This window comes from Pogona vitticeps, chromosome 4 (assembly GCF_051106095.1).
Source record: "Pogona vitticeps strain Pit_001003342236 chromosome 4, PviZW2.1, whole genome shotgun sequence".
NCBI lineage: Eukaryota > Metazoa > Chordata > Lepidosauria > Squamata > Agamidae > Pogona > Pogona vitticeps.
The window spans coordinates 139,907,982-139,934,063 of record NC_135786.1 but is presented as its reverse complement, the minus strand read 5'-3'; the positions used below and the strand labels follow the sequence as shown (position 1 = coordinate 139,934,063).

The window sequence follows — 26,082 nt, the reverse complement described above, 5'->3', positions numbered from 1 at the left end:
TTGGCCATCTCATGAGAAGAAAAGAGTCCTTGGAAAAAACCCTGATGTTAGGAAGGTGTGACGGCAAGAGGAGAAGGGGACGACCGAGGATGAGATGGCTGGACAGTGTCTGCGAAGCAACCAACATGAACCTGACACAACTCCGGGAGGCAGTAGAAGACAGGAGGGCCTGGCGTGCTCTGGTCCATGGGGTCACGAAGAGTCGGACACGACTAAATGACTAAACACACACACACACACACACACACACACACAATGTATCCACATGAACCATGATGGCGAGTCTGGTGAGGACTTGGCTCACATGCAAGAGTACCCAAGTCAACACAGATAACAGGCCATGTAACCCGATCAGCCCTACATGCTGTGAGTGATCTGGGAGGCACAGTTGAGATTTGAATTCCCAGTTCAAGGCCCTGCACTCCAACCCACTAAGCTATACCAGCTCTCATTAGGTGCTTCTAAGGCATTGACTACTCCTTCAGCTCCAGCCTTGATTATTCATGCAGTGCTTCCTTGATTGCTTAAATTCTACACTGCCTTTCTCTCTATAGAGATTATAGGCACCAAATTAATGACTGAAGGCTGCAGCTGAATACTGGCCCACCTGAAAACCACCTAATGAGTTAATGCCTTAGGTAAAATCTAAATGAGGAATTTCCAAGTGGCTACCTGTATACTGTTCCAGTTCATGAATATCAAAAATGATATTTCTTCCTAGACACATTAGTACTAATGAAGTATATGACAGAAATGACACAGCAACCTGCTGTGAGAAATTTCCATGACACTTTGCAGGCAAAGTCACTCAGCTCTACTCTGACTTGGATGCTGTAGTTGATACAGGTCCCTGCAAGTCGCATTCTAATGGATACATTTCAGTTGGTGCAGGCTGAAGATGTGGACAAGGATTCGTGGAGAGGTGAAAGCCACCACATGTGGGCTAGACCCTTGCCCTTCCCAGTTTATAAAAGCTAGCAGGAGGGAACGGGCTAAATGGATAAGGAAAGTGGTGAATGCTTCCCTGCAGCAAAACAGAGTGCCAGCAAGTTTAAAGTATCATAAGACCATTATTGAAAAAGTACTTTTTGAATTCCATGGTAATAGACAACAACTGGCTAGTCTTAAATATTCCATTTCTGGGCAAGGTGCTGAAGCCTGAGATGTTTTCTCAACAGCAGAGAATCTTGGATGAATCAGATTATCTAGACCCATTTCAGACTGGTTTTAGGTATGAGTATGGAATAGAGACAGCTTTTGTCATCTCAGTGGATGACCTACACTAGGAACTGTACAGGAGGAGTACATGACCCTGTTGGTTTTGTTGTACCTCTCATTGGCTTTTGATACCATTGGCATTCTGGGCTGTCTCTCAGGGATGGGACTTGGAGACACTGTTGCCCCCTTCCTCTGGTCCTTTATGGAGAGGAGTCCCCAGAAGGTGGTGCAAGGAGACTCCTCTTCAGCACCCTGACCATTGGCCTGTGATGTCCCTCAAGAGTTCTGTTTTGCCCTCCATGCTATGTAAAATATACATGAAACCACTCAGAGGGGTTATCCAGTATGCTGATGACATCCAACTCTATCCCTCCTTTCCATCTGATCTTATGGTTGCTGTCTCAGTTCTAAACCAGTGCCTAGTGTCAGTAATGGACTGGATGAAGGCAAACAAATTAATCCAGACAAGACAGAGGCGCTCCTGGTCAATCAAAAGGCAGATATGAGAATAAGGAAGCTGATGGGGTTACAGTCCCCTTGAAAACCCAGGCCTGGCATTTGGGTTTACTCCTGGATTCATCCCAAAGCCTGGATTCCCAAGATTTGGCTGCACTCAGGAGTACATTTGTACAATTAAAACTGGTCGACCATCTGCACTCGATTTTGAGACATCTGATTTGGTCACCAATACACATTCCTTAATTACATCCTGCTTAGATTGCTATAACATACTCTACTTGGGGCTGCTTTGAAGATGGTTTAGAAGCTTCCATTGGTTCAAAATGCAGCTGCCGGACTCCTGTCTGGAGTATATAATGTCCTTGCTACAACACTGGCTACCAGTCTGTTTCAGGCCCAATTCAAAGTGCTGGTTTATCAGGCCCTGCGCTATAAAGCCCTGCGCTTTTTGGATCCCGGGTAGCTGAAGGAATGTATCTCCCCATATGAGCCTTCTGGGCCCTTGAAATGGCAAGGTGCTGGAACTGCCTGAGGGAAAACATTTATATGGTTGCCTACGGTAAATAAGAATCAAATCCACACTATCAGAACAGGTAGCTAAAACAGCTGATGCTGTGATAAGGCCATGATAAGTGATAGTTTCCTCCTTTGTTTCAGGCAATCACAGCTCCACAAATGATAGGTGCAGGTGGACCACTGGTTTTTGTTGTTGGCAAATTCATCTTACAAACTGAAGGGCAAGGCACTGCTTGAGCAAGTCACCTGACCATTACCATCCCAAGACCTGCCAAAATGAATGCTGAGCTAGTTAGATAATTAGGTCCTGAGAGAGTTTTGTGTTGATTTGAGGCTTGTGAGAAAAAACTCCAGCTCATTTCCAGATTAGCTGTAACTGATGCTGAGATGGCAAACCCAGGAACAGGAGTATGTGAAAAATGATACAGTGCATCTCCAAAGGGGAAAGCACTAGTCTGAATGAAGGTAAATTTTGTCCCATTTCCCAACCTTCATAATGCAGACTTCTGTGAATATACAGAGGCTGGAATGGTATTATCCCTTGTCCATGACAGCGTATTGCATATGAGGCTGCAGTAATGCAGAAACTTAATCAGAGCGAATGCATCTTCTCAGCCATTCCTTACCAAGTGGAGCATAAAGAGATCCAGTTTTTACAACTGTTTGTCACTGGAGCCAGAGAAAAAAAACATGGCTTGAAAACATTCATTTTATGATTGTCTCCCAAGCTAACCATTTTCATCTATTTTTTTACTGTTCATTAATGCCCATTTCTGATTTTTTTTTCCTTTTTAAGGAGCATGGAAATCTGATAATAGCTTAACAATATTCTCTTCTATACAACAGCTTTAAGTAGACAGTCAGTGTGCAAAGATGTCCACTAGAACTATGCTAAAGGAAATCTGGTATGACATCTACTGAAGAAAAAAAATATCAATTATTTAAAGGAAACACTGCATAGAAGACTCACTGATCTCAGCACAGCACTGGAGGCTAAACTACCAGTTTTACAATTCAGTCCTGTGCATGTCTACTCAAAAGTAAGTCCCATAGGGTTGAACAGGGCTTACTATAGATAAATGTGTATACGGTAGAGGTTTATGAACTACTATTTGTATTGCATGTGCAAAGGGAGTATTTAATTTTTTACAAATTCAGAATTGCACTAATTAATAAAATGGTAAATGATTCTTTTCTCTAGATACCTGTTTTTTTAAAAAAATAATACTATTGCTTAAAATAACCAGAGGTTTTTATGGCAAATAATACTGATAAAGTCTGAAATCTCGTTTAACTAAAGGTACATAGTAACCTTTATTTATAACAATTTACTGGAATTTAAATGCTGATCCTGGCTGTGATCTTTGTGCTACTTCTTTCTTTACTTTTGTACTGTGCAGGTGGAATTTCTCTAGAAGTAGTACTTTTTGTAGTTTTCAAACAAGAAGCTTTTAAAATTATTTTGGATTGTTACTTTTTAAAATGCCCAGGTTATTGTTATTCAGTTAGTCTTATTCAGCATTGTTTATTCAAAAGTGGCAAAAAACAAGTTGTCTGAATCTTCTCACACTTAAAACTGTAGATTGAACACATATTTTTAAATTAGAAGGCAGGATGAAAACAATCCATTTACTCTCCCCTGCTGGACTAATAATGGCTCAAAAAGGATAACTTTCTGTCTAGATATTTTTGTCTTTTATTGAATCAGTCTGAAGAATCAGCCATGAGCCATAATCTTCTGATCATAATGCTTTGATCAGGATAAACATAAATAATAATGTGGTTATTTATGCATTGCCTCTAAGGAGGAAATGCGTCACCAAAACGGGGGATAAAATACTATTTTCCTTAAAAAATTGCATACAGTAATTTATATGTTTAGATACACGTTTAGAAACAATTGCTGTGATTTAGAGAGAAAGATAATAAATCTCACCACAAGGATGTGGGTGGAAGGGAGAGAGTGGCTTATTGACTCAGCAGGAATTTTGTGAGTCAGCTCCTTTGTATGTCCCATTGATTCAATGGGCCTGCTCTAGTTGCGACTTCCTACAGGATTTTAGCCATTAGATTAATATGTTAGTTAGTTGTCCATGTGATAACTGTTGATGGACAACTTCAAGACCCCTATTGTCAATGCTGTTTTTGGTTCTTTATATTTCAGTCACAAGACTGCCCTATGGGAGCCCTATAAATATATAAATTCCTGGTAAAAAATCTTGTGGCTCATCTAATGATGATGCTGCCAATGCACTCCATGCATGCCACTGTCCAGTTACCCACCAGACAAATAAGCCATGTGGAGGAGAAAGAGCATCAGAGTCCTTGCCTGCTCCATGTGCAATGAAAACAGAGCTGGTGAATCTGACCCACCAGGCAAGAACAACATTGACAGGCAGCCAGGGCTAGAAGAGGCTTCTCACCTACCTTGGCATTGACTGGCTGGTGTTGTTCTTGCTGGGAAGGGGCATCTGGTGGCTTCATTTTTGTTAAAACAAGACATGTGATAGGAGTGATTTTGTTCTAGTTTGCAATTAACCTGCAGTAAAATGCTTGACATATTTACATAACAATAAAGATGGGTTATCTTGATGGTCTTAATTATCTTCCTAGATACCTCATAGCTACCCTTGTCTACATCTTATTCTGATTTCTTGGCTACAGTGTCCATTCTGAGAGGTGGGTTAAGCAAGTTATAAGGAAAAAAAATCAGCTATTTCAGTTTCTTCATTGTCAACTGTAAAGTTGCATTGCTTTTCTGTAATTATTTCTATTCCCCCCCTTAATGTTCTGTTGTAGTCCTGCTTTAGCATTTTCTCCTCTCACCTTCATCATTCTGAGGCACTATTGTTTTCTGCCAGTGTCATGTTGTCACCAAAACTTCTTTCATGGTTGATGTTTCTTCCACTAATATTCACTCTTTCTTCATCACAGTCTAATCCACCTTTTCTTATGCTGTGTTCTGCATATAGATAGAACAAATAGGGAGATAAAATACACCCTTGCTTGACATTTTTTAAAGAAACCATCCTGCCCCACACTATTTTGTCTTAAGAAAATGTCATAAAAAGTTATGTTATGGCACCCTGTTTCCTTTATAACTATCTATAGAGTTCCATCATTCCCACAGTCAAAATGTTTACCATAACTGACAGTATGAAGCAAAAACTTTTCTGAAATTTTTAGTTAACTCCAACAGCTAAATTCATTTGCAATACGCTTCTTCCTCTTCTTAGTCCATCTTGAATATTTGGCATTTCTCATTCATAAATGATAAAAGTCTTTGTTGTAAAATCTATAATAGTTGCTATTTTCTTTCTCTTTGCAATGATTATTACAGTATAATAGTTCTCTTTATCCTATGTGCAAATCACTTAAAAGATGCATTCAGGATTCTGACTTTATTTCTTTCACCTTTTATCTTTCGTCTGTCATTAACAATTTTAAGAGCTTCCTGAGTCATTAATTAAGTCTTTTATTTCGACTACAAGAATAATCTCTTTTGGAGTCTTCCCTGATAATATATGTGGCTTCAACTCATAGTTCTTTTGTGTCATAGTCAGCTGAATTTAGTAATACAAATCTATTCTTTAAATTATTCAAGAATGATAAATTATATTTTGGCACTATGATTGTTTCAGCATTCTTCTTCCACTTTATTCTGATTTTTAATATTAGCAGCTCACGGGCTATACTGCAGTTGGCTTCTGATCTTATGTTTGAAGAGAGAATAGAGTTTCTCTATGTTCTAGTCCCAAATACAGTATTTAATAGTTTTGATCATTCAGTAACATCCATATGTACAGTCATGTGTTCAGTTGCCTGAACTATGTGTTCCTGATAAGCAATTTGCTCGCTTCACAGACTTTTGTAAATCATTCTTCTTTTTATTCTGCACAGCAGTGGCAAAAGTGAGCTTCAGTTTCACTGCCATTGTCTATTAATCCTCTTTTAGTCTCACCCTCCACTACTGCTACCCCCACCCAGTAGCTGCACTTCAAGAACATCTGTGTCCCCACCATCACTGAAACTATCGGTTCTCTTCTGCTGATGCTATTGTTAATTCCTGGAAAAGATGGATTTATCTTAATTTGGTGTTTTACATTTGACCATTCCACCTTGTGTGTCTACATTCATAATGGAACGTAACATCTTGACTATAGTATTCTGAGCTTCCCTCAGAAATTCAAAACTGTTCACTATGCTAAGATGTCCATCCAAGACAAGAGATGTTGCATATGATGATCTCTTAAATTAGAGTCCCCTAATTACAGTGGTAATTAGGGGACCAAGCTATACAGCATATAAGTTGCTTCCATCTTCTGATGGAAACCAGCCCAAATGTATATTCTCCTGCTGTGTTGAAACTGAAGATGTTTAACTCTGTGGTTATGAAGGACATGGTGCTGTTCCTAAGAACCTATTCCTTTTGTCAAATAGAGAAGGATCACATGTAGCTCAGTAGTTTAGGTATCTCGCTGCAGAGCCAAAGGTTGGGAGTAAACATGGGATATTTGTATTCATATCTCCAGCTGGGCTACTTCCATGATTGGAATGATGCTGGCCACACGTACCATGCGGCAACCGGTAATTGGACCTGCTGGTTGAGGGCGGAGGGACTGGATGTTCCAGACACCTGTGGTGCTGATATTCATATCCATATCCCCAGGGATACAAATCCTATGTCTAGTTGGGAGTTCAGTTCCTCACTGTGCCTCCTTGACAGGGGTTGGACTTCATGATCCATAAAGTCCTTTCCAGCAATACAGTTCTAAGATGATGATGATGATGATGATGATGATACTGTAAACGGCAATAAGAAAATCACACCATGCTTCCTAACATACTGATTTATACTCCTGCATCATATTTTACCCTTGAGTGAATTCCCAGTTCAGTTTTATTATAAAAATACATCCAAAAATACAGCTGTAAGTTGTTTTCCACCAAAAGCTAGCAAAACTCTTCTTCACTGGTGCCCATGCTGTGCTTTCTGCAGAGAGAGCTTACTAGAAACAACTCCCTCTGTCTCCATCAGTAATTATGCAGGTCATAAATCATCTAGAGCATAAATTCAATAAAAGTGCAGTTTTTATTTATTTGGTGTCAAATCTGTGTTCTTTGTATTTGTTTAAATAATAAAGTTACATTTATCAAGTTCTAAATGAACATACACCTGAATGTTTATATCTGGAAGAATCACTATAAGTTAATGTTTTTGTCTTTCTTCCTTATTATAGAGAAAGAGTAATAATCCTTTGATGGATTGTGATCAAAGGGTGGCAAGGTAGAAATCATAAACATAGTTACCTGGGAGTAAGCTCTACTAAAACGTGAAGGAAATAATTGTTGGCAAAGTTAGAGGGAAGAAACGGTGGGTAGGAAGGATGCTTAGTATATTCTTAGGAAACATTTTCTATATTTATTTTTCCTCCATTCATGGTTCCAAACCTGGAAGTAAGCCTCACTGAGGGAAAAATGTTCAAGGGGCAGAGTTATAGTGGAGAACTTGTGTGAGTAAGCATTTCATTTTTCCATCAACCCTGCTCTGTAACTACCCGGTGCCAAGACCTCCATTGTCTTAACCAATGTGGGCCTGGGGATGTTATTTATAACAATTGTTGATCAACTTTCTGCCCATCGAGGCTCTCTAAGCAATTTTTAATCTATTAAAAGACTAAAACATTTTTTTTTCAAAAAGAAGAAAATGAAGAAGTAAAAACAGTGTGTACAAGCAAACTCAAAACTTTTGCTAAAAGTCAATTTAAAAACAAGTCCTAGGAACCAGAGGCCCTTCATAACAATGCAGTTTTAGCTATCTGTCAGAAGCTTAAAAGAAATGGCACCAACCCAACTTCCCCTGAGAAAGAATGAATAATACAGTTTAGTTGCACCGCACAAGCTTTGTCTGAAAGTACCCATTACATACAATCCTAAAGTAACTCTTGGAAAATAGTTGCAGCAGTATAATGGGAGAGGAGAGACTGAGCACTTTCTCAGAACGTGGCGCCTCGTGGCGCAGTGGTTAAAACGCTGTATTGCAGCTAAAACTGTGCTCACGACCTGGGGTTCAAATCCCAGGTAGCCGGCTCAAGGTTGACTCAGCCTTCCATCCTTCCGAGGTCGGTAAAATGAGTACCCAGCTTGCTGGGGGGGGGGGGCAATGTGTAGCCTGTATAATTAAAAAAAAAATTGTAAACCGCCCGGAGAGTGCTTGTAGTGCTATGGGGCGGTATATAAGTCCAAAAAAAAAAAAGAAGAAGAAGAAGAAGAAGAAGAACCTGGTAGAAACAAAACATAATAAATAAGATCCCTGGCGAATGGTTGAGCAGAGGATTTATATTCTTTGTCTGCAGTTACAGTTTCCCTGGATTAAACGAATGACTGGGTTAGTTCCCCCCCCCCCAGCCGAGTAGTTAATCATAAAGTCAACAGTCCTCTCAGTGTTCACCCTTGGGAGCCTTTGCAAACACCACTTCAGATACCAAGCATTAAGAATGAGGAAGGAGCAGTTAGAGCAGGTGAGGAAGGGAAGCTGGTCCATTGGCTTAAATACTCTCTGCCTGCTCTTGTTCATCCTTCATTTGAGAAGGCAGAAATGGAGCATGGCAATAAGCATGTTTAATATGAATGAGAGTCAAAGAAGGGTTGACTGTCAGAATAAGAAAGGAGATGGGCGAGGGGAAAACCTTGATTTCTTTTCAATTGGAAAGGCCTACAATGAGTTAGATTTCGATGCTAAAGAAGTAATCTTTTCTTCAAATTCATCGAACAACAGGCAAAGCCCTCGGGGACTGGAGAAGGGCAAACATAATGGTATTTTCAAGAGGATTAATAAAGTAGTTTCAGAGTACTAAAGACAAAGTAGCAGTTTGACAGCACCCTTCAAGTGGCAGGATCATAAATTAATTTATGAGTATCTAGAGAAAAGTGTGTGCATTCCTTAATCATCTGGCTGATCTAATTGGCTGAGAATCAAAGTCCTGACTTGTTTTGATTTATCTAGCAAAAATCAAAAATTATTATTCATTTCAGTAATAACCCTTGGTAACCAAATGTCTGCCCCAACCCATCATGTCTTATGGATATTTTGGATTGATCATGCTGCCTGGCGCCCATGATAGCTGATGTCTAAAACACCAGGATGGCAACAGTTGGGGAAGACATAGAAACAGATTGGCACGATGGGCTAGATGGAATTACTGTTGGAGGATAGCCAAACCTCTGAAAAGCATTGCCCAGCTTGTTATTCATTGACAACTCATTGCCATATTGACAGGAGGATGTTATGCCCAAAGCTGTTTTCACTACACACACGTGCTCAACACAAAGCTAGCTTATTGAGTTGCCTTTCCACCAGTTATTCAGGGTACCATATGAACTTATTCAAATATCAGACTCCTGAGAGTAGTGTCTTACAGGCATCTGATCCTGAAGCACCATGCCCTGATGTCACTTGTTTACTGCTAATTCTTTTTCATTGTACGTATTGCTATGGGTTTGGGCCCTCTCTTCATTATTATGAATAAACCAAAGACTTTCAGCAAAAGATAAGTTGCTTAACTATAATTGGTGCCCTTCAAGTAGTCATTTGTGCCATGATTTAAACTGTAAGAATGGGTATTACATCCCACCTACCTCCAGCTGAAGAGGTCTCTTTCTTCGCTCCTATTGCCAAGTCTTGCTTGCTTGCCCTCACCCACTGGCCCAATTTTCACCACTGCCTTGAAAGAGGATGCCAGTCCAATAGGATGCTATGGCTTCCTTTCCTTCCTCTTGACCTTTATTGCTGGCTTGGAGGAAACAGGTGACCATGCAAAGAGTATGAGGCAGTGGCGGAAGCAGGATTTAAAGAGAGATCAGCAGTGTGCTTGAGCAGGTACCCAACGATGCTGACCCTGATCAATTTTGCACTCCTTCCCACTGCCAATGCTTATTTAGACAAGATGATATCCTGAAAGAACTTGTCCTGCGCAGAGGGCAAGCTCAGAGAGGTTTTGCTATCTGGGGAGAAGGGCAGGAGCATCAGTAAAACTGACAACATGGCTAGGCAAACACCTTTTTTTGCTTGCTAGTTAAACCTCTTGATCAATTATCATTTCCCATTTACAGTAATAACGATAGCCATCCCAGGTAATATAATCCCATTATTATAAACACTGTGTAGGAACAATATAACTGTTTAGTCATTGTGAATGTTTTAATTTCCATACATGTTTCTTTCATACATGCACTTTCCCACTTCCACCACTTGATCCATCTGCTTCTGGAATACAACTGAAATAAAGAAGTAGTAGAAGTGCTGTCTTCCAAGCTAAGAGACACACATAGATGCCCGGCTTATAAGGTTCTTGGCCCTCCCTGAATGTACAGGTGAAGGTGGTATCCATATCAGAGACTGGTCTCTGCTTATTCAGAAATATCTGTTTTGATTTCTCTGTAGAACTGTTTCCATCCAGTTCTAAAGCAATTAAAGTTTGGGAAATTGTTGAGGTGAGGCCTCAGCCTGCTTCTTGCCCCATATAAGAATTTAGAGTATCAGGGAGGCAGGTTACAACTTCCACAACAAAAATATTCCCAAGATGAGGGGTTTCAGCAGCGATCCAATAGCCACTTGTCTGGGAGAAGGCCCCTTTGAACTCACCAGGTCTTATTCCTGCCTATATATCTGTAGGATTGTACTGCCAATTTCTTTAATACGGAATGGCATTTTTCCATGGCCTGAAAGAGAAAGACATACCTTTTTCAGTACGGCTTTCCTGGACAACTTTGGTCAAAACCTGCCTTCTGGATAGGAACAAACTGTGGTTGACAGGATAACATTATAGGGTTTTTAAAACACACACAAACATGCCAGTCATTTCCTTTTTTAATAAAATGTAATGAAACAATCTACTTCATGGATTGCTGCCTTGTTGTGGTGAAGGGGCTTGAGTAATTCAGAGAAGCTATGGGCTATGCTATGTAGGGACACCCAAGATGGACAGGTCATTGTGAAGAGTTCTGACTAAACACAATCCAGCTGGGGCAGGAATTGGCAAGCCACTCCAGTATCTTTGCCAAGAATGCTCCATGATCAGAAACAAAAGGCTAAAAGATATGACGCTGGAAGATGAGCCCCTCAGGTCGGAAGGCGTCCAACATGCTACTGAGGAAAAGCGGAGGACAAGTATAAGTAGCTCCAATGGTAATGAAGTGGTTGGGCCAAAAGTCGAAAGGGCGCTCAGTTGCAGACGTGCGTGGAAGTGAAAGGAAAGTCCAATGCTGCAAAGAAAAATGCTGCATAGGAACCTGGTATGTAAGATCTATGAACCATGGTAAGTTGGATGTCGTCAAACAGGAAATGGCAAGAATAAACATTGACGTCCTGGGCGTCAGTGAACTAAGATGGACGGGAATGGGTGAATTCAATTCAGACTATTATCATATCTACTATTCTGAGCAAGAATCCCATAGAAGAAATGGAGTAGCCCTCATAGTCAACAAAAGAGTGGGAAAAGCTGTACTGGGATACAATCGCAAATATGAGAGAATGATTTCAATACGAATCCAAGGCAGATCTTTCAACATCACAGTTATCCAAGTTTATGCACCAACCACCTACTGATGTATGGAAGTGAGAGCCGGACCATAAAGAAGGCTGACCACCAAAGAACTGATGCTTTTGAATTGTGGTGCTGGAGGAGACTCTTGAGAGTCCCCTGGACTGCAAGGAGAACAAACCTATCCATTCTAAAGAAAATCAAACCTGAGTGCTCACGAAGCTGAGGCTCCAATACTTTGGCCATCTCATGAGAAGAGAAGACTCCCTGGAAAAGACCCTGATGTTGGGAAAGTGTGAAGGCACGAGGAGAAGGGGACGACAGAGGACGAGATGGTTGGACAGTGTCACCGAAGCTACCAACATGAATTTGACCCAACTCTGGGAGGCAGTGGAAGACAGGAGGGCGTGGCGTGCTCTGGTCCATGGGGTCACGAAGAGTCAGACACGACTTAATGACTAAACAACAACAACAACAAATGAAACAATGAAACAGACTATAGCGAAAGGGTAGAAAAACATGCAGGGAGTATCAATCGCAGCATGGCACTCAAGAGTAAGGTAAGTAGCACTACAAGAAAAATTAATCACCAAATTGCATATAGTTAAAGGGTTAAAACACTTTGACTCTTTTGCAGCTGACTGGCATCTTTTTATTGTTTATATGAACAGAATGAATAATAAGGGGTTCCCTGATGTATACAGAAATTATTGGTAATTGTAATATACTTGGAAGATACTTATAATTTTCCTAAAAAAGAGTTATAAGAATTTTGATATGACTTTGCCATGGGAATGGGAGGGTGGGAGGGAAGAAGGGCATAAAATATAAGAATGTATATGTGAATGTATATAATTAATTAAAAATATATTTTTTTAAAAAAAGGATGAATCCCCCCCCCCTCAGTTCATACATTATCTACTTAAGGCAAAACTCTGTGGTTGACTTTGGAAGGTGTAACAGCAGCAAAGAATCAAGCAACTGTGCTTCTTTGGATACTTCAGATCTTTTAAAAATCAGTGCCTTTTAAACAATAGCTCATAAAGAGAAAATGATAAATTATTGATATATTCTGTTGAGAAATGTTACGGGTTAGTGATGGTGGTGGGGGAATATGCGCCCACAAGAGATGAATCTATAAATAGCTCCAACAGTATTGTCTCCTCTTATAGTCTCAGCAAACTGCAGCCAAGAACACTTCCTGTTTATGAAGCTGCCCGAATCGAGACACAACTGGAAAAAGGCAACAAACATCCTTTATAAAGTGTGGGGATTGCAAACATGAACTGGTTAGTTTAGTGCTCTCTTTGAAACCACATATATGATGTTGATGAACAGACACTTCTATATTTTAACTAGAAGCTGGGTTCAAACTCATGGACAAAATCCTGTTTACTTATGTGATCACAGAATGGCAATTATACAATTTTTTTCTCCCCCCCCCCTCCACCGCCAAGAGGGGTATTTTGCGCATTACTGATTGCAATTTAGTTGAGAAATCAGGCATAAAGAGGGAGCCCGCTAGAGAATACAAGAACACTGCACAATGTCCCTTTTGCAAACTTGCTTTTTTAACAAGAGATTGATCCAGATATTTTTGTAGCAGTCTTTATCCTTCAGGCCTACACCTTTGTCCAGCTATGTCTTTGCCAAGCTAAGAAAGCAAACATATCCATGGTAAGAAATATCCAGGCCACAAAAGCTGAACACTGCACTAGGTTTGAGCTCCTTGTCATTTTTTTAAAAGTATACTGGCATTAAATTTGCCTAATATTTTCTACAGTTGTAAGTTTTTAAATGTCATCTCAAAGAAGTCATCAGCAGTCTGGTAGGTTAAAAAACGCAGTTCTGTTCTTTTTATCAGATATCACTGCAGGATAATGTCAGCCAACTGAACATTACAGGTTGGGATCCCACCTGAATGTAGATGAATGCTAGTGGCTAAAAATATTTCATCGCAGGGAGGATTTGAAAGTTCTGAGCAAAGTGGATTTCCTTTGGGAAACTGACAACTGAAAGGTATTTAATGTTTTAAGGCTCTGCTGGAGCAGGATAAATGTGAAAACCAAAGTTCATGTTTTGGCAGTTTAGACTGGCTCAAAGCAGAAAGCAGAATCTTCCTGGGGAAAAATAAAACAACAGAAGGATTCAATACTGCCATCCAGTGGGTATGAAGTTTGGAGAAGCAGCTCAGTCAGTACTGTTGCCAGGATGCAACCTGGATCATTCCTCTTTTTTTAATCTTGAATCCTTCTGCTCTCTAACAAGAAATCTTGTTCCTCTTGTTGATTTCCTATTCAGTTTCAATAGGTCCTCTTATCCCCATATCCCCACTGTTCTGCCATGAACTCTTAGATGAATCACTGATTCTCAGTCTCAACTTCTCATAATCTATACTTGGAGAATGTATCAGAGGTGCACATGGATGAATATATGTATATGAAGAGCTGTGTAAATACTAAATATTATTTTCCGGTATTGTTAACGGAATTATAATTTATGACACGGTTGGCCATGCAGGGCTAGCCTTGCCTTCAGGTGACAGATGCTAGGATGCAGGACAGGTGGGGAAATGTTGGAGGACACAGCTGTGCCACGTTACCTGCTCTGAGACAACCTGCGGCCTTTCCTGCCAGATGCTAACTTGCTGACCTAGCATCCCACTGCCTGTCCAGTTGGCTTCTGCTTAAAGGGTGAGGTGTCTCTTCGCTTTTGTCTCGGGCAGCAAAATGACTTGGGCCAGAACAGCTGAAGTGGGTCATGTGCATCTTTAAGTGACTTAGATGGAGGTGACTAACAGATGTATTTTTCACTTTGATTCTTATTTCAGCAGTGGAATGTTGGCCTGCTTCCAGACCATCTGCATCTGTAGTGACGATTCTCCCTTTTGCAGTTTCTGACCCAACGGTGGTTCCTTTTTTTTCTCCTGCACCTAGATTCAGAGAACCATACGTTAAATGGATCCTTTCTTTCCTTCTCTTCTGTCCCCTTGCAGCCTGACCCAGCAGGCCGAGACATTTCTATTCTTCCCATCTTGGAGCACTGTGAAAACACTCACATGACCATTTGGCTTGGCATTGTTTATGCCTACAAAGGACTACTCATGGTAAGTTTAAAATGGTAAGTGTAGTTCAGACCCAGTGTGGAATCATAATCAGAGCAGTGATTCCAAACTTTGAGTCCTCAGAGGTTGTAGGAAATCAACCCAGAAGTCCCAGCCAACATGGCCAACAGGGACAGATTTTGGAGGTTGTAATCCAAGAATCTCTGTGGAACACATGTTAGAAAGCGGCCCGTCCAGAGCCATCACTGTAGTCATGTCCCATCCCTCAGTGCTGATGATACCACTGAGGTCTTGCCTTCAGATCACTAAGAAAGGAAGTGGACAGTAAACTTGTCAACTCACTATTTCATCCCATTTAGTGATTTTCTGCCCATTTTACTTTGGGCATGCACTGAGGCAGACACTTGCTAAAGCCCATGTTAGGGGAAGGTGGCACATATTTCCTTGCCCTAGAATCTTACATATATTTATTACTTTATTGTACATTGATAATACACAGATGTTGTAGTAGTTTGAGCTATGTATGCAAAGTATGCTAACATATTGTTGTACAGATTTCCCCCTCCTGGAAAAAACTGTGCTGAAGCTTTTGCAACTGGCCATGTCCCGTATAGCTATGGCTGCATGCATATTATTTTGTGAACAGTATTAAACACAACCAAGGAAGGATACATCTTTCAACTGCCCTGATAGTTACTTAATTTAAAAGCTACACCCTGGTGTTTTTAGCTAGATGTGTATTGCTTTAACAGTGGGACTTTAGTTCTCCCACACATATGGCAGCAAATTTTAAGATAATTATTGCCATAGGCAACTCCCTTCCTCCAAGGATCTAATTTGATTTTTACTGTAGAATCTACTTCCTAACTTGGCCTGGTGCTATACTTCAAACTACATTTTGGTTGGTGCTCACATGGGTTTTGTCTAGCTCTACATATATAGGGAAATATCTTATAAGCAGACAGAGCTCTTAGCTGAGCTCCTGTATCCCTGCCCATAGAAATGGACCATTCAAAGGCTTTCAATGGAGAATTTTAAAAATCACCAAAAATTAACAACGACTCAGAACAACACCAAATTAAGGTTGCATAAGGTTCAGGAGGTGGGCTAACGATTGCAAGCATTTAAAGCAGGTTTCTAACAGTTTAAGACACTTTTTCAGGAGCGAAAAAGGGACATCATTAAGTGAAATTCCCCCATAGAGAACATCGTTAAACGATGGGGGAAATTCTTCAAAGAAACCCATCGCTGTGTGAATTCATCATTGTATGAAGCAATCGTTGTGCGAGGCACCACTGTACTGTATATATGGTTTTGGTACTTGATCTTAATAATTGACATATAGGCCATTTTTAAAGAATCACCCGGTTTCCATAAACTAGAACCCCCATATTCTTCACTGCCTTCCTTTTGTTGGGATGGACTGCTGAAAGATTGCAGCCCCTCTTTTCCACCACTTTAGTTTTCATTATGATTTCCTCTAGGGTTGAAATTCTGAAGCTGTCTTTGTTGTTTGTTTCTTTTGAATGTGGCAAAGTTGAAAGCGATATTTTGATCCACTGGTCTGCTAGTTGGTTATTATGGTTTGTGAGTGAGAACTGCTGAAAAAGTATCTATATATCTATATGCATAGAAGCATATTTTTAAAGGGAGGAGAAGATCCAAGAAACCTGGAGGTGATTATAAGAAATGCATGGAAGATTCCACACACCCCATCGATGATTAAAGCCTAAGAGCACACCAGAGGTTTCCTTCCGAGTTTTCTTAGTTCCTTTTTCCACACCAGACACATAATTGGCAGGTTGGTGCCTGATGCCATCCCCCAGCTTTCCCCTGTTTCACCTACCAACTTTGTTTTGGGTTCACCAGTTGCCCTTTGCTTAGGTACTTCAGCACTTTCTCCATGGAAACCACCCGACGCCTCGGTAAAACAGACAAACACACCAGCAAGCCTGAAGTCTGCCAATCCCTGGGACAGACTAGCCCACTGGCAGTGGAACCACATGAATATAAAAATAAACCCACCAATATATATATAAAAAAGCAGCAGCAGCTCAAAAATAGGTGATTCTCTTGGAGTTTCACACTTCAGCCATTCTTTTTAAACCCCCATGTTCTCGCTTGCTTCAGTTTCCCCTTTCTGCATGATTGCTTCCTGGTAAAGGGAGCCAAAGTGGGTTCAAGGATGCAGGTCAGACAATACGACCCAGCCCTCTGCTTTGACCTCTCGTTGTTTCAACCTGCAAATGCCCCCCACTTACTGCAAACCCTGCCCCCCCCCAGTGCCAGCTGCTTCCCTGCACTGCCTTGCCAGTTTCTCTCCCATGTCAAGTTTCTCTCCCATGTCATTTCCCTATCCCTTTAGGCCTCAGCTGCCCACAAGAACAGTTATATGTGCTGCAGGCTTTTTGCTTTTAAATCTCTCAGCCAGTGGTCTGAGGGGTTCTGGGATCTATGGTCTGAAAAGGAGCTTTTCTAACTTCTGACCAGATGTAGTGGCCTTCTGGGCGTGCTTCCTGTTTTCTGGTGTGTCATGGCTGCCCCATGTTCACGTCCATGCTTCTCCCCATTAACCTGTGTGGGTTTCATGTGATTACGTTTAGATTGTGCAGTTGTATACCACACCAACAATGGGAACCCTTGAATTCAATACCATTAGGTGCAATTCAGCCAAAATTAAGGAACTTTACACCCCACTGATTTCAATGCAAAAGCTAAAAGTAAGGGACCCGCCAATCGGACTTAAATATGTGTGACTTTGGCTGAGTCACGCCACATGTTTCCATTTGCCGACATAAAGTGCTTGAAATATAATGCAGATATACGCAGAACAATTTGTGCCTATTGTGTTACAATCATTACTTCCTTTTCTTTTTCTGATTCCAGCTATTTGGTTGTTTCTTGGCTTGGGAGACTCGAAATGTGAGCATTCCAGCTCTGAACGACAGTAAATACATTGGCATGAGTGTTTATAATGTTGGCATCATGTGCATTATTGGAGCTGCTGTTTCCTTCCTCACACGGGACCAACCGAACGTACAATTTTGCATTGTGGCATTAGTCATTATATTTTGTAGCACCATTACACTTTGCTTAGTCTTTGTACCTAAGGTAAGCATCATTGGTTTATGATGTATTTTATTAATTGTGTGTGATTATTGTAGGAAAACCAAATTCATTTCTGCTAGAAGTCACTGGGAAGATCTCCTGCACATGCCACATTGAAATGAATATGATCCTCCAAAGAAACATGATTGGATCACTAGATTATACCATGGGATTAATCCAACATTAATAGAGTTGATGCATTGAAACCATAAAGTCATAAAATTGTAGAGCTGGGAGGGACCCCTAGGGCCATTGAGCCCAGCTCCTTGCAGGAACAGGAAAATGACCCAGTAAAGCAACTCTGACAAGTAGCCCTCCAAACTTCACTGAAAAATCCACAATGAAATAGTCCACCGCCTCCCACAGCAGTCTGTTCTAGTGACAGCTGGTGACAGCTATTACTGGCAAGGGTACTTAAGTTAGTTGTGAGTGACTAACACACTCCATTCATTTCAAGAAATTAATCTAATTAGGGGTACTTGGTGTGGTGCAATGGACAGAATGATGGACTAGGACTTAGGAGACCTGGATTCGATTCCCTGTTCAACCATGGACAGTCACTGGTTGAGGGTGGAACTGGTAAAATCATTCCTTAAATACCTGACTTGCTTTGAAAATCCTATTAAGGTTGCTATAAATTGGTTTAGACTTGACAGCACATAAAAACAGCAATCTAATTAGGACTAGCATTAAATTTAGACCATACTCTTTAAAAGTAACTTGAGAATCAGTGGTTCAAGTACATCACATTAGAACCGGAAAGCTTTAGAGTGGATCTACACTCCATAGTTATCTCAGATTCATACCAATTCGACACCACTTTATTTGCCATGACTCCCTCAAGGAATCCTGGGATTAGTTAGGTACTTAGAATTCCCTTCTAGAGAGCTGGAGTAACTTGCCTGTACTGCAGAGGAGCATTCCATTAGATGTGACCATGGCAGTTAAAGTGTATTCAAGCCTTTCTGCTGTGTAGTTCAGATACAGTGAACCCTTGACTTACAGACGGCTTGACTTACAGACTTTTTGAGTTACAGACTTCTCTGGCCGCAAAATTTAGGTTTGACTTGCAGCCTGAGAATTGACTTACAGACCAGAAAAAAACCAAAATGGAACAAAAACGGCCTGTTACGGGATTAATCGGTTTTCAATGCACTATAGGTCAATGGAGACTTGACCTACAGACTTTTTGACTTGAGAACCGCCTTCCAATATGGATTAAGTTCTCAAGTCAAGACCCCACTGTACTCTACTTGGTACAAACCTCCTCTCAGTCATGAATAGCACTGGCTGACCTTGAAATGGTCGCTGCATCTCCTACCCACTGAACATTGTTTTGAGGACAAATGAGAGAGGGTATAGGAATGATGGAGGACTATGTAAGTTGACTTGGCTCCACAGAGGAAAGGCAGACTATGAATATATAAAATTTAAGATGTTATTGTATAATAAAGGACTCTGTCATGTGAGTTCCCACCCACCTTCAGTGGTACAGTTTTCAGCTAAGCCCAAGGAACAGTGCCAATCTGCCTTTATTCTGAGAATTTATGAATGTATAAATATATGATTATGAAGCAAAGATTTTCAATTGTTGGGATTTTTTAATTATTATTATTATTATTTATGAAGAAATATATTCAAGATGTATGTTACCAGGCAAAAACTTCCTGGCATAACCTTGCCCTGGTATAACCCAGAATGGGTACCAGAAGAATATAATTTAAAATTATTAGTCTCTTCTGATCCCCCTTGATTTAAGTTCCTTCTACATGGCTCCCCTTTGCCTTGGGAATCCTTTGGGAGCCTTGGCATGTGGAGGAACCCATGTGGTTTTAGGATGTGGGGTTTTCATTCCCCTTCCCATGGATCCCAAAATTTTCCCCAGGGCAACTGGAAGCCCTAGAGAACCTCATAAACTAAAAAGGGGGACAGGATGCTTTTCATTACCTGATCCAGATTACACAAGGCAACTTTACACAACAGGATTTTGCCCACGGTTTTCAGTCCTGCTAAGGCCTGAACAGTGTGTCTGCTCTGGTATCTTATGAAGCCCACCTCCTTTGGTGGGTCTTTCAATCTTACCCCAGTTGCAGTTTGAATTGAATATTTTGATGTCTGTAAACAGAATCTAGTAAAGTGTACAGTGGAACCTCTACTTACAAACGTCCCTACCTATGAATGATCCAACTTACGAACAGCTCCATTCACAAAATTTTGCTTCTTCTTGTGAACGGAGCTTCAAGATACAAACAGAAAAACTCAGGGGGAAAAGGCGGGCAATTCAAATTTCTAATTAGGTAGTGCCGAGGCTGCTTCTTTGTGCTGTAGCTCTTTCGGCAGTTATAGTGTGTGTCACAGTTGGAGGCTTGGGAGAGCTTCCTGCTTTGGAGTGAGCCTGTGTGTGTGTCTGCAAGGAGGTAAGCTCCTGTTTTCTCCTTTAAAAACTGTTCTGGGTGGGTTTTGGTGTTTCTGTGCTGTGTTGTTAGTGGCTCTGCTTCGGAGTAAGCATGTGTGTGTGTCTGCTGGGAGGGTATGTTTCTGTGCTTTGCTTTGGAGGAGTGTGTGTGTGTGTGTGTGTTTGTTTGTGTGTGTGTGTGTGTGTGTGTGTGTGTGTGTGTGTGTGTGTGTGCAGGGCTCTGGAGTTTTTTCTTCTTCTTAAACCTCAGCAACAGAAGTGGCTCTAGTGTTTGTTTTTTGAGGTTTTTTCTTAAAGCCTCAGCAACAGAGCACCTTCCGACTGGGCTTGTTGTGCTCTTTTTATTTATTTATTTATTTATTTATTGGTGATTTTTCTTCGGCCGGAACAGATTAATCAGTTTTCAGTGCATTACTATGAGAAATGGTGCTTCTACTTACGAATGTTTCAACTTACAGCCACGAGGTTCCACTGTATTAGGCTTGAAGAAGGAAAATCTAAAAGAAGAAATTGAACTCTTAAAAATTAAAAGTCATATATATTGGCAGGGCTCTTTGAAGGTTACCTTTGAGTGTGGTAACCCTAAGCATCCTCCCTCCATTGTTCCTATAATGTTAGAATTCTGTGATCACATGGGAGGTATGAACAGTGTGCTTCTCTGGAGATGTGACATTGGGACCAGTCATATCACCAACTCCTTGGACATAATCTCAGTCGTCAGGAATTGGCTAAATAACATGTTAAGAAGTCTTTGCTGACTGAGGACAAATTACTGAAAATGTTCATTTCATGTGTATGCTAAAACTGCTTAGATACAGCTCTAGTCTTTTCCTCAAAACCTGGTGTTTCACATTGAACTATATGTTCTGCAACAGTGGGGTTTTGTGTGCTTTTTAGGCACAGAAACATTTTCTTAATGGTTCACATGGCTAAAACTGGGAACCATCAAGAAATAATTTGAAGACTTGATCTTTGCTGGATGAGAATAAGCATTTCAAACTAATATCATGAAAGCTGAAATTCAAGGAATTAGTGTAAACAGCAAATGTCAGCGGTGTTAAGAAAAAGATGACACTGTGTCACACCTCATTTGTGAAGGTTCAAAGATTGCTCAAACAGGCTACAAAGATACAGTAGAGCTAATTAATACACTGGTCAATATGTAAAAAAAAAAGATCTGTCAGCATCCAAGAATCTGTAGGAACACCACGTAGAGAAAGTGTCGGAAAACAACCAAGTTGAGATTTTGTGGAAGTTTCAGATTCAAATGGGCAGACACCTTGAGCATAATACACCAGACATAACAGTAATACAATGAAGAAATGTCTGTATAATTGACATTGCAATTCCAGGGGATGCCAGAGTTGAAGATAAAGAATTGGAAAAAATAACAAAAATATGGAGACATGGCAATAGAAATGAATGGATGAAACACATTTCAGTGGTCCCCATAGTCATCAAGGCACTGGGAACAAAGCTGTGGAATTTTATGAAATATTGTAACCTGCTGTAGATCTCTGAACTAACACCATCAGAGCTGCAAAAAGGGCAATATTAGGAACAGCGTATATATTACACCAATGTTTAACTTTGGTTACAATTTGTATCTGTTCCATAAAACCTGCCAGTGTTTTTATGACTTTGTTTTTTACTGTTTTCATATTTTCAAATAATAATAATTACTTTAGAAATAAAATATTCTCCAGATTTTAATTTATTACCTTAAAAAACTTTTAGTTAATCACCCTGAGAACAAACCCAGATGCTGCCACTCGGAACAGAGGCCTCCAGTTTACTCAAAATCAGAAGAAAGATGACTCAAAAACATCAACGTCTGTCACCAGTGTCAATCAAGCCAGCACGTCTAGGTTAGAAGGACTACAATCAGAAAACCACCAGCTGAGAATGAAAATAACAGAGGTATTGCTAACAGATTGTTCTGTCTTGTGGGCACTACATGCATTTTCAGTTTATGGACCCATGGAGCTCTCAGAAAATAAGCTAAAGTGGGAGGAGGTCTATAGTTGGACTTTCTGGTGTTTTAATTTGAAAGCGTTTATGGACGCCAAGTTGAATTGAGACAACAGTGCTATGAGGAGGGAGAGCTCTAGAGCTTAGAAAGTTACTTATAAAAGTAATTTGTTATGGGAGTAATTCCAATTTGTTCATTTAACTTGGAAAAATTAGTAATTCATTATGTTCCAAATTGCATTCCTCATTTCAGTCCATTTTTTAAAAATCCATTTAAAAATGTTGAAACTGGCATAATATTTTTTAAAAAATTCCCAATGTGTCCAAAGCATTTTTGCCCCTCAGAAATTAAGAGTAAACACTGCATGGTATGTGTTGTCAGTCATTCAATTATTTTGCATATTCTTGCCTCAAAATGGAGCATCTGATATTTCTTGTAACACATTGCTTCCAAGCTCTGAAGACTTTACTCCTGCAAGTATTTATCTTTCTATTACTTCCTCTATTTCTGTTTCTAAATTGCTAATCCAGAACACACAACTTGGCCCCACTATGAAAATAAAACTGTTTGTCATAGGGCCAATAACAGTTTCAAAGTTCGGATTTTTCAAAAATCCAGTTATTAGTCTGTTTCGAATGCTGGTATCCTACTGAGGAAACCCCCATTTTCCTAATGGTTACAAGGATCAGTCACATAACAGGCCATGCAATGTGAATGTGTTGGAGTGGAGTTATGCAATTCCCCCTTCCATTATGAAAAGTATATTGACCTTAATATTTATATTTCTTTTTTCTATATGGAAATTCTAGACTGAATATCCACTTCTTGCAGTGGACATTCTATTTCTCATTTGTTACGGGGCAGGAAAGTGGCAGATGTGACAGGCACTTTTTGCTGTTTTGTTAATTTTGTCAGGAGTCTAGTCTGGGTGTAATAAATACTCCTTCTTTATTATTTACTCCTTCTTCTTGGAGTAACCAAGTAGGATTGTTTAGATGACATACACTAGTAGTCTAAGATGATTTCTCAGTGGTCTTAGTTTATCATTATAACTGAATATTGCCAGAGATTTTTTTTTAGAAAAAAGGTTTTTTTTTTAAGTTGTACTAACATGACTATGTATTTAAAGGTGCTATAATGTATTTAAGGTGTATATCTTTTAAATAGTTTTTAATTATTTTAAAATTATTTTTGATTATTTCTGTGTGCTGCGGTATATAACCATTACAGACCTTATGGACAAATATATATATATTTGTTTTGGATTATTTTAGGAAGCGTGTCTATTTTTGGCAAAGCCTCTGGGTTGTTTTGTGTTTTCCCATTCATGTTTTCATGTTTTCTGGCACTCTAAAAGCCATCAGAAGCCTTTAAAAACTTTTCAAACTACTTCAGAAAAGCAGCAGCAAGGCAACAGGAAATCAGTCTTCTCAAAAAAAAAACTACAAAAAAAACAGGCAAAGGTACATAAGAAAGAAAAATCATCATGAGAACAATGCAAAAAATACCCATTTCATCCACCAACCAATTCAAAAAGCAGCCAAGATTTAGAAAAGAGAAAGCAAAGGTATAAGTTCACAGTAACCCACAAAGCACAAAAGACAAATGCAGGAATAGGCAATACCTTTATAGGCCACTAATTAAAAAATCCTACATTAAGCAAGCTTTTGTGGCTAAATCCCACTTCTTCAAAGTAAATATCAAAAGACCAAGTGTTTGTGGTAAAAGTTTGCATATTGTATGCTTTTTTAAATTTTTTATTAGTGGCCTATAAAAGTATTGCCTACAGTATTCTTGCATTTGTATTTTGTAATGGCCACAGGGATTCTCCCCCCCTCTTTTATTTCAAGCACAAAAGAGGCTCTCTGGGTGTTGGCTGCACAACAGAGAAAAAGGCAAAGAAGCAGCCAGCCAAGCACTGGCTATGTGGTACACAAAGTATCTACTTACCAAAGTAACCAACAACATAACACCAAGAACAAGAGAGAAATGCTCACACAACCCAAAGGCACATTGAAACAATGGACTGACACATCCCCACATTAAAAAAATATCTCATACACCAAAGAAAACACCTCCCCAAAAACCCATTAAAATATACCTTTAGCAGAATAAATACACATGTTCAGCATTTCAGCTCCCTCTGAGACCTTCTGACTAGCTGCTGGTTGCACCAACGCTACTGGATGGAAGATTTCTCAGTTGATTTGAAAGACAAAAGGAGAAAGAAAGGTAACATGAAAGAGGGAACAGAAAACAACCCAAAAGAAACATAAAACTTTTATGTACCCCTCTTTTGTAAACACAAACACATTTTTGTTTAAGAGGCTCTTAGCAATTGATGAAGAAACATGAATTACATGAAAGAGAACCTCTTTCATGTTTGGGTCACTTTGGATAGTGATGCAATCATACAGCAGTATAGTGCCATTTTAAAGCACAATAGGTTTTCAACCAGACAAGAGTGACCTCCCTCTTTTGCCAGGCTTGCATGTCCAGCTTGTCCAGTGGGCAGCTGGATGGCAGTGGCTGGGGTGGTTGAGGAGCATGGGGGCCGTGGCAGGTAGAAACCAACCACTGCCGCTGCTCTCCCAGCCATTTTGTTGCCCAGCTACCTGTTGGACAAGCAAGCCTTGCCAGAGCAGGAAGGACAGCAGAGTTCTCGCCTGCTCCTCAGGCAGCAAAATCAGAGATGCTAAAGCTGAGTCCCAGGGCAAAGACAATATTGCCAGCTGGTTGATACTGGGATGCTTCCCAGCTAGTTCGTACTTGCCAACTAGTATTTTTCTTACCCGGGTGCATGGGTGGCTAGTGGCTCCATTTTACCACATTAAAATATATATGTGATAGGAGCAGTTTCACTCCAGACTGCTAATAACCCGCACTAAGCTTTTTGTTGAGAGTTACCTGCAACATGTTATTTCCAGTCCAGAATTGCATCCTGGTGTCCCATTCGCAGCAGATTGCTCTTCCATTTTACTGTTTTCTTTGCCTTCTGCCAACCTAGTTCACTGTCTTCTCTCTTCTCTCCTTCTTTTGCCCACAAACAGGGCGTGAAGGAGTAGAAAGATGCCCATAAGGAAATACAGCAAATTATACACACCAACTCTGTTGACATGTGTTTCAGTCTTCCACTATGTGAACACCAAGATGCAGCACTGGTATTACAAGTGCAAGGAAAATTTTAAAAAATGCTCAGGTTTGAGAAAAGAGGTCTAAAACATCATTGCCCCAATTTAATCTCACATCTTCAGTTGCTTTCTACGTTAAAATTTAAAAAAAATTCAGAGGTGTAATCATGGACCTTAAATAACTCTTTCTTTCAAAATGTTTAAAAATATCTTGTCAATGTTCAAAAGAATCTTGGCATTTGAGATGCAAACTTGCATGCTGACATATTCTGTCCAGGAGTATACCAGCTGTTGCTGAATACTGGTGTATTTGAGGGGTCCTGAAGTGTTCATTCTTTGACCTCCGATCAAATAGTGCCCTTTTCATTTTTCTCAAACATGTGAATATGCACTTGATAAAGAAACTACAGAAAATTATCCTAAAGTGTTTGATGGAATTAAATGACATGTTATAACCATCTAAAATTGGCTTCAATTTACCGAGGAGTTTGGGGTAAAACTCTCAGAACAAAACTTTGGATTACAGATTTTTAGCACTGCATAAAATGTAGTTACAAAACAGTACAAAGCCCTTTCCTAATTTTTGATATGTATTTATTCATTTGCTTGACTGATTTTCTGTTGCCCTTTTGAATCTGGAAGAATCTTTATTTACA

At 40.0% G+C, this 26,082-nt stretch overlaps 1 protein-coding gene and 2 long non-coding RNA genes across 3 annotated transcripts in view; 1 reads left to right on the top strand and 2 right to left on the bottom strand.

Annotated features, from left to right (window-relative positions):
• LOC144588603 (uncharacterized) overlaps positions 1-26,082 on the bottom strand; it is a 172,460-nt gene that overhangs the window by 125,595 nt on the left and 20,783 nt on the right. The gene's annotated exons all lie outside the window — the stretch shown is intronic.
• The window catches only part of GABBR2 (gamma-aminobutyric acid type B receptor subunit 2), a 439,280-nt gene that overhangs the window by 397,660 nt on the left and 15,538 nt on the right, over positions 1-26,082 (top strand). Inside the window, exons 14-16 of the mRNA XM_072998474.2 lie at positions 14,731-14,841; positions 17,686-17,910; positions 22,061-22,243. Coding sequence (XP_072854575.2) covers positions 14,731-14,841; positions 17,686-17,910; positions 22,061-22,243 — 519 coding nt within the window. The remainder of the gene's footprint in view (positions 1-14,730; positions 14,842-17,685; positions 17,911-22,060; positions 22,244-26,082) is intronic.
• Positions 5,114-24,527, bottom strand: LOC144588602 (uncharacterized). The gene is made up of 2 exons (XR_013544222.1): positions 24,397-24,527; positions 5,114-5,155 (listed from the first exon to the last, which is right to left on the bottom strand). It is a non-coding gene; the product is annotated as an uncharacterized LOC144588602 (long non-coding RNA).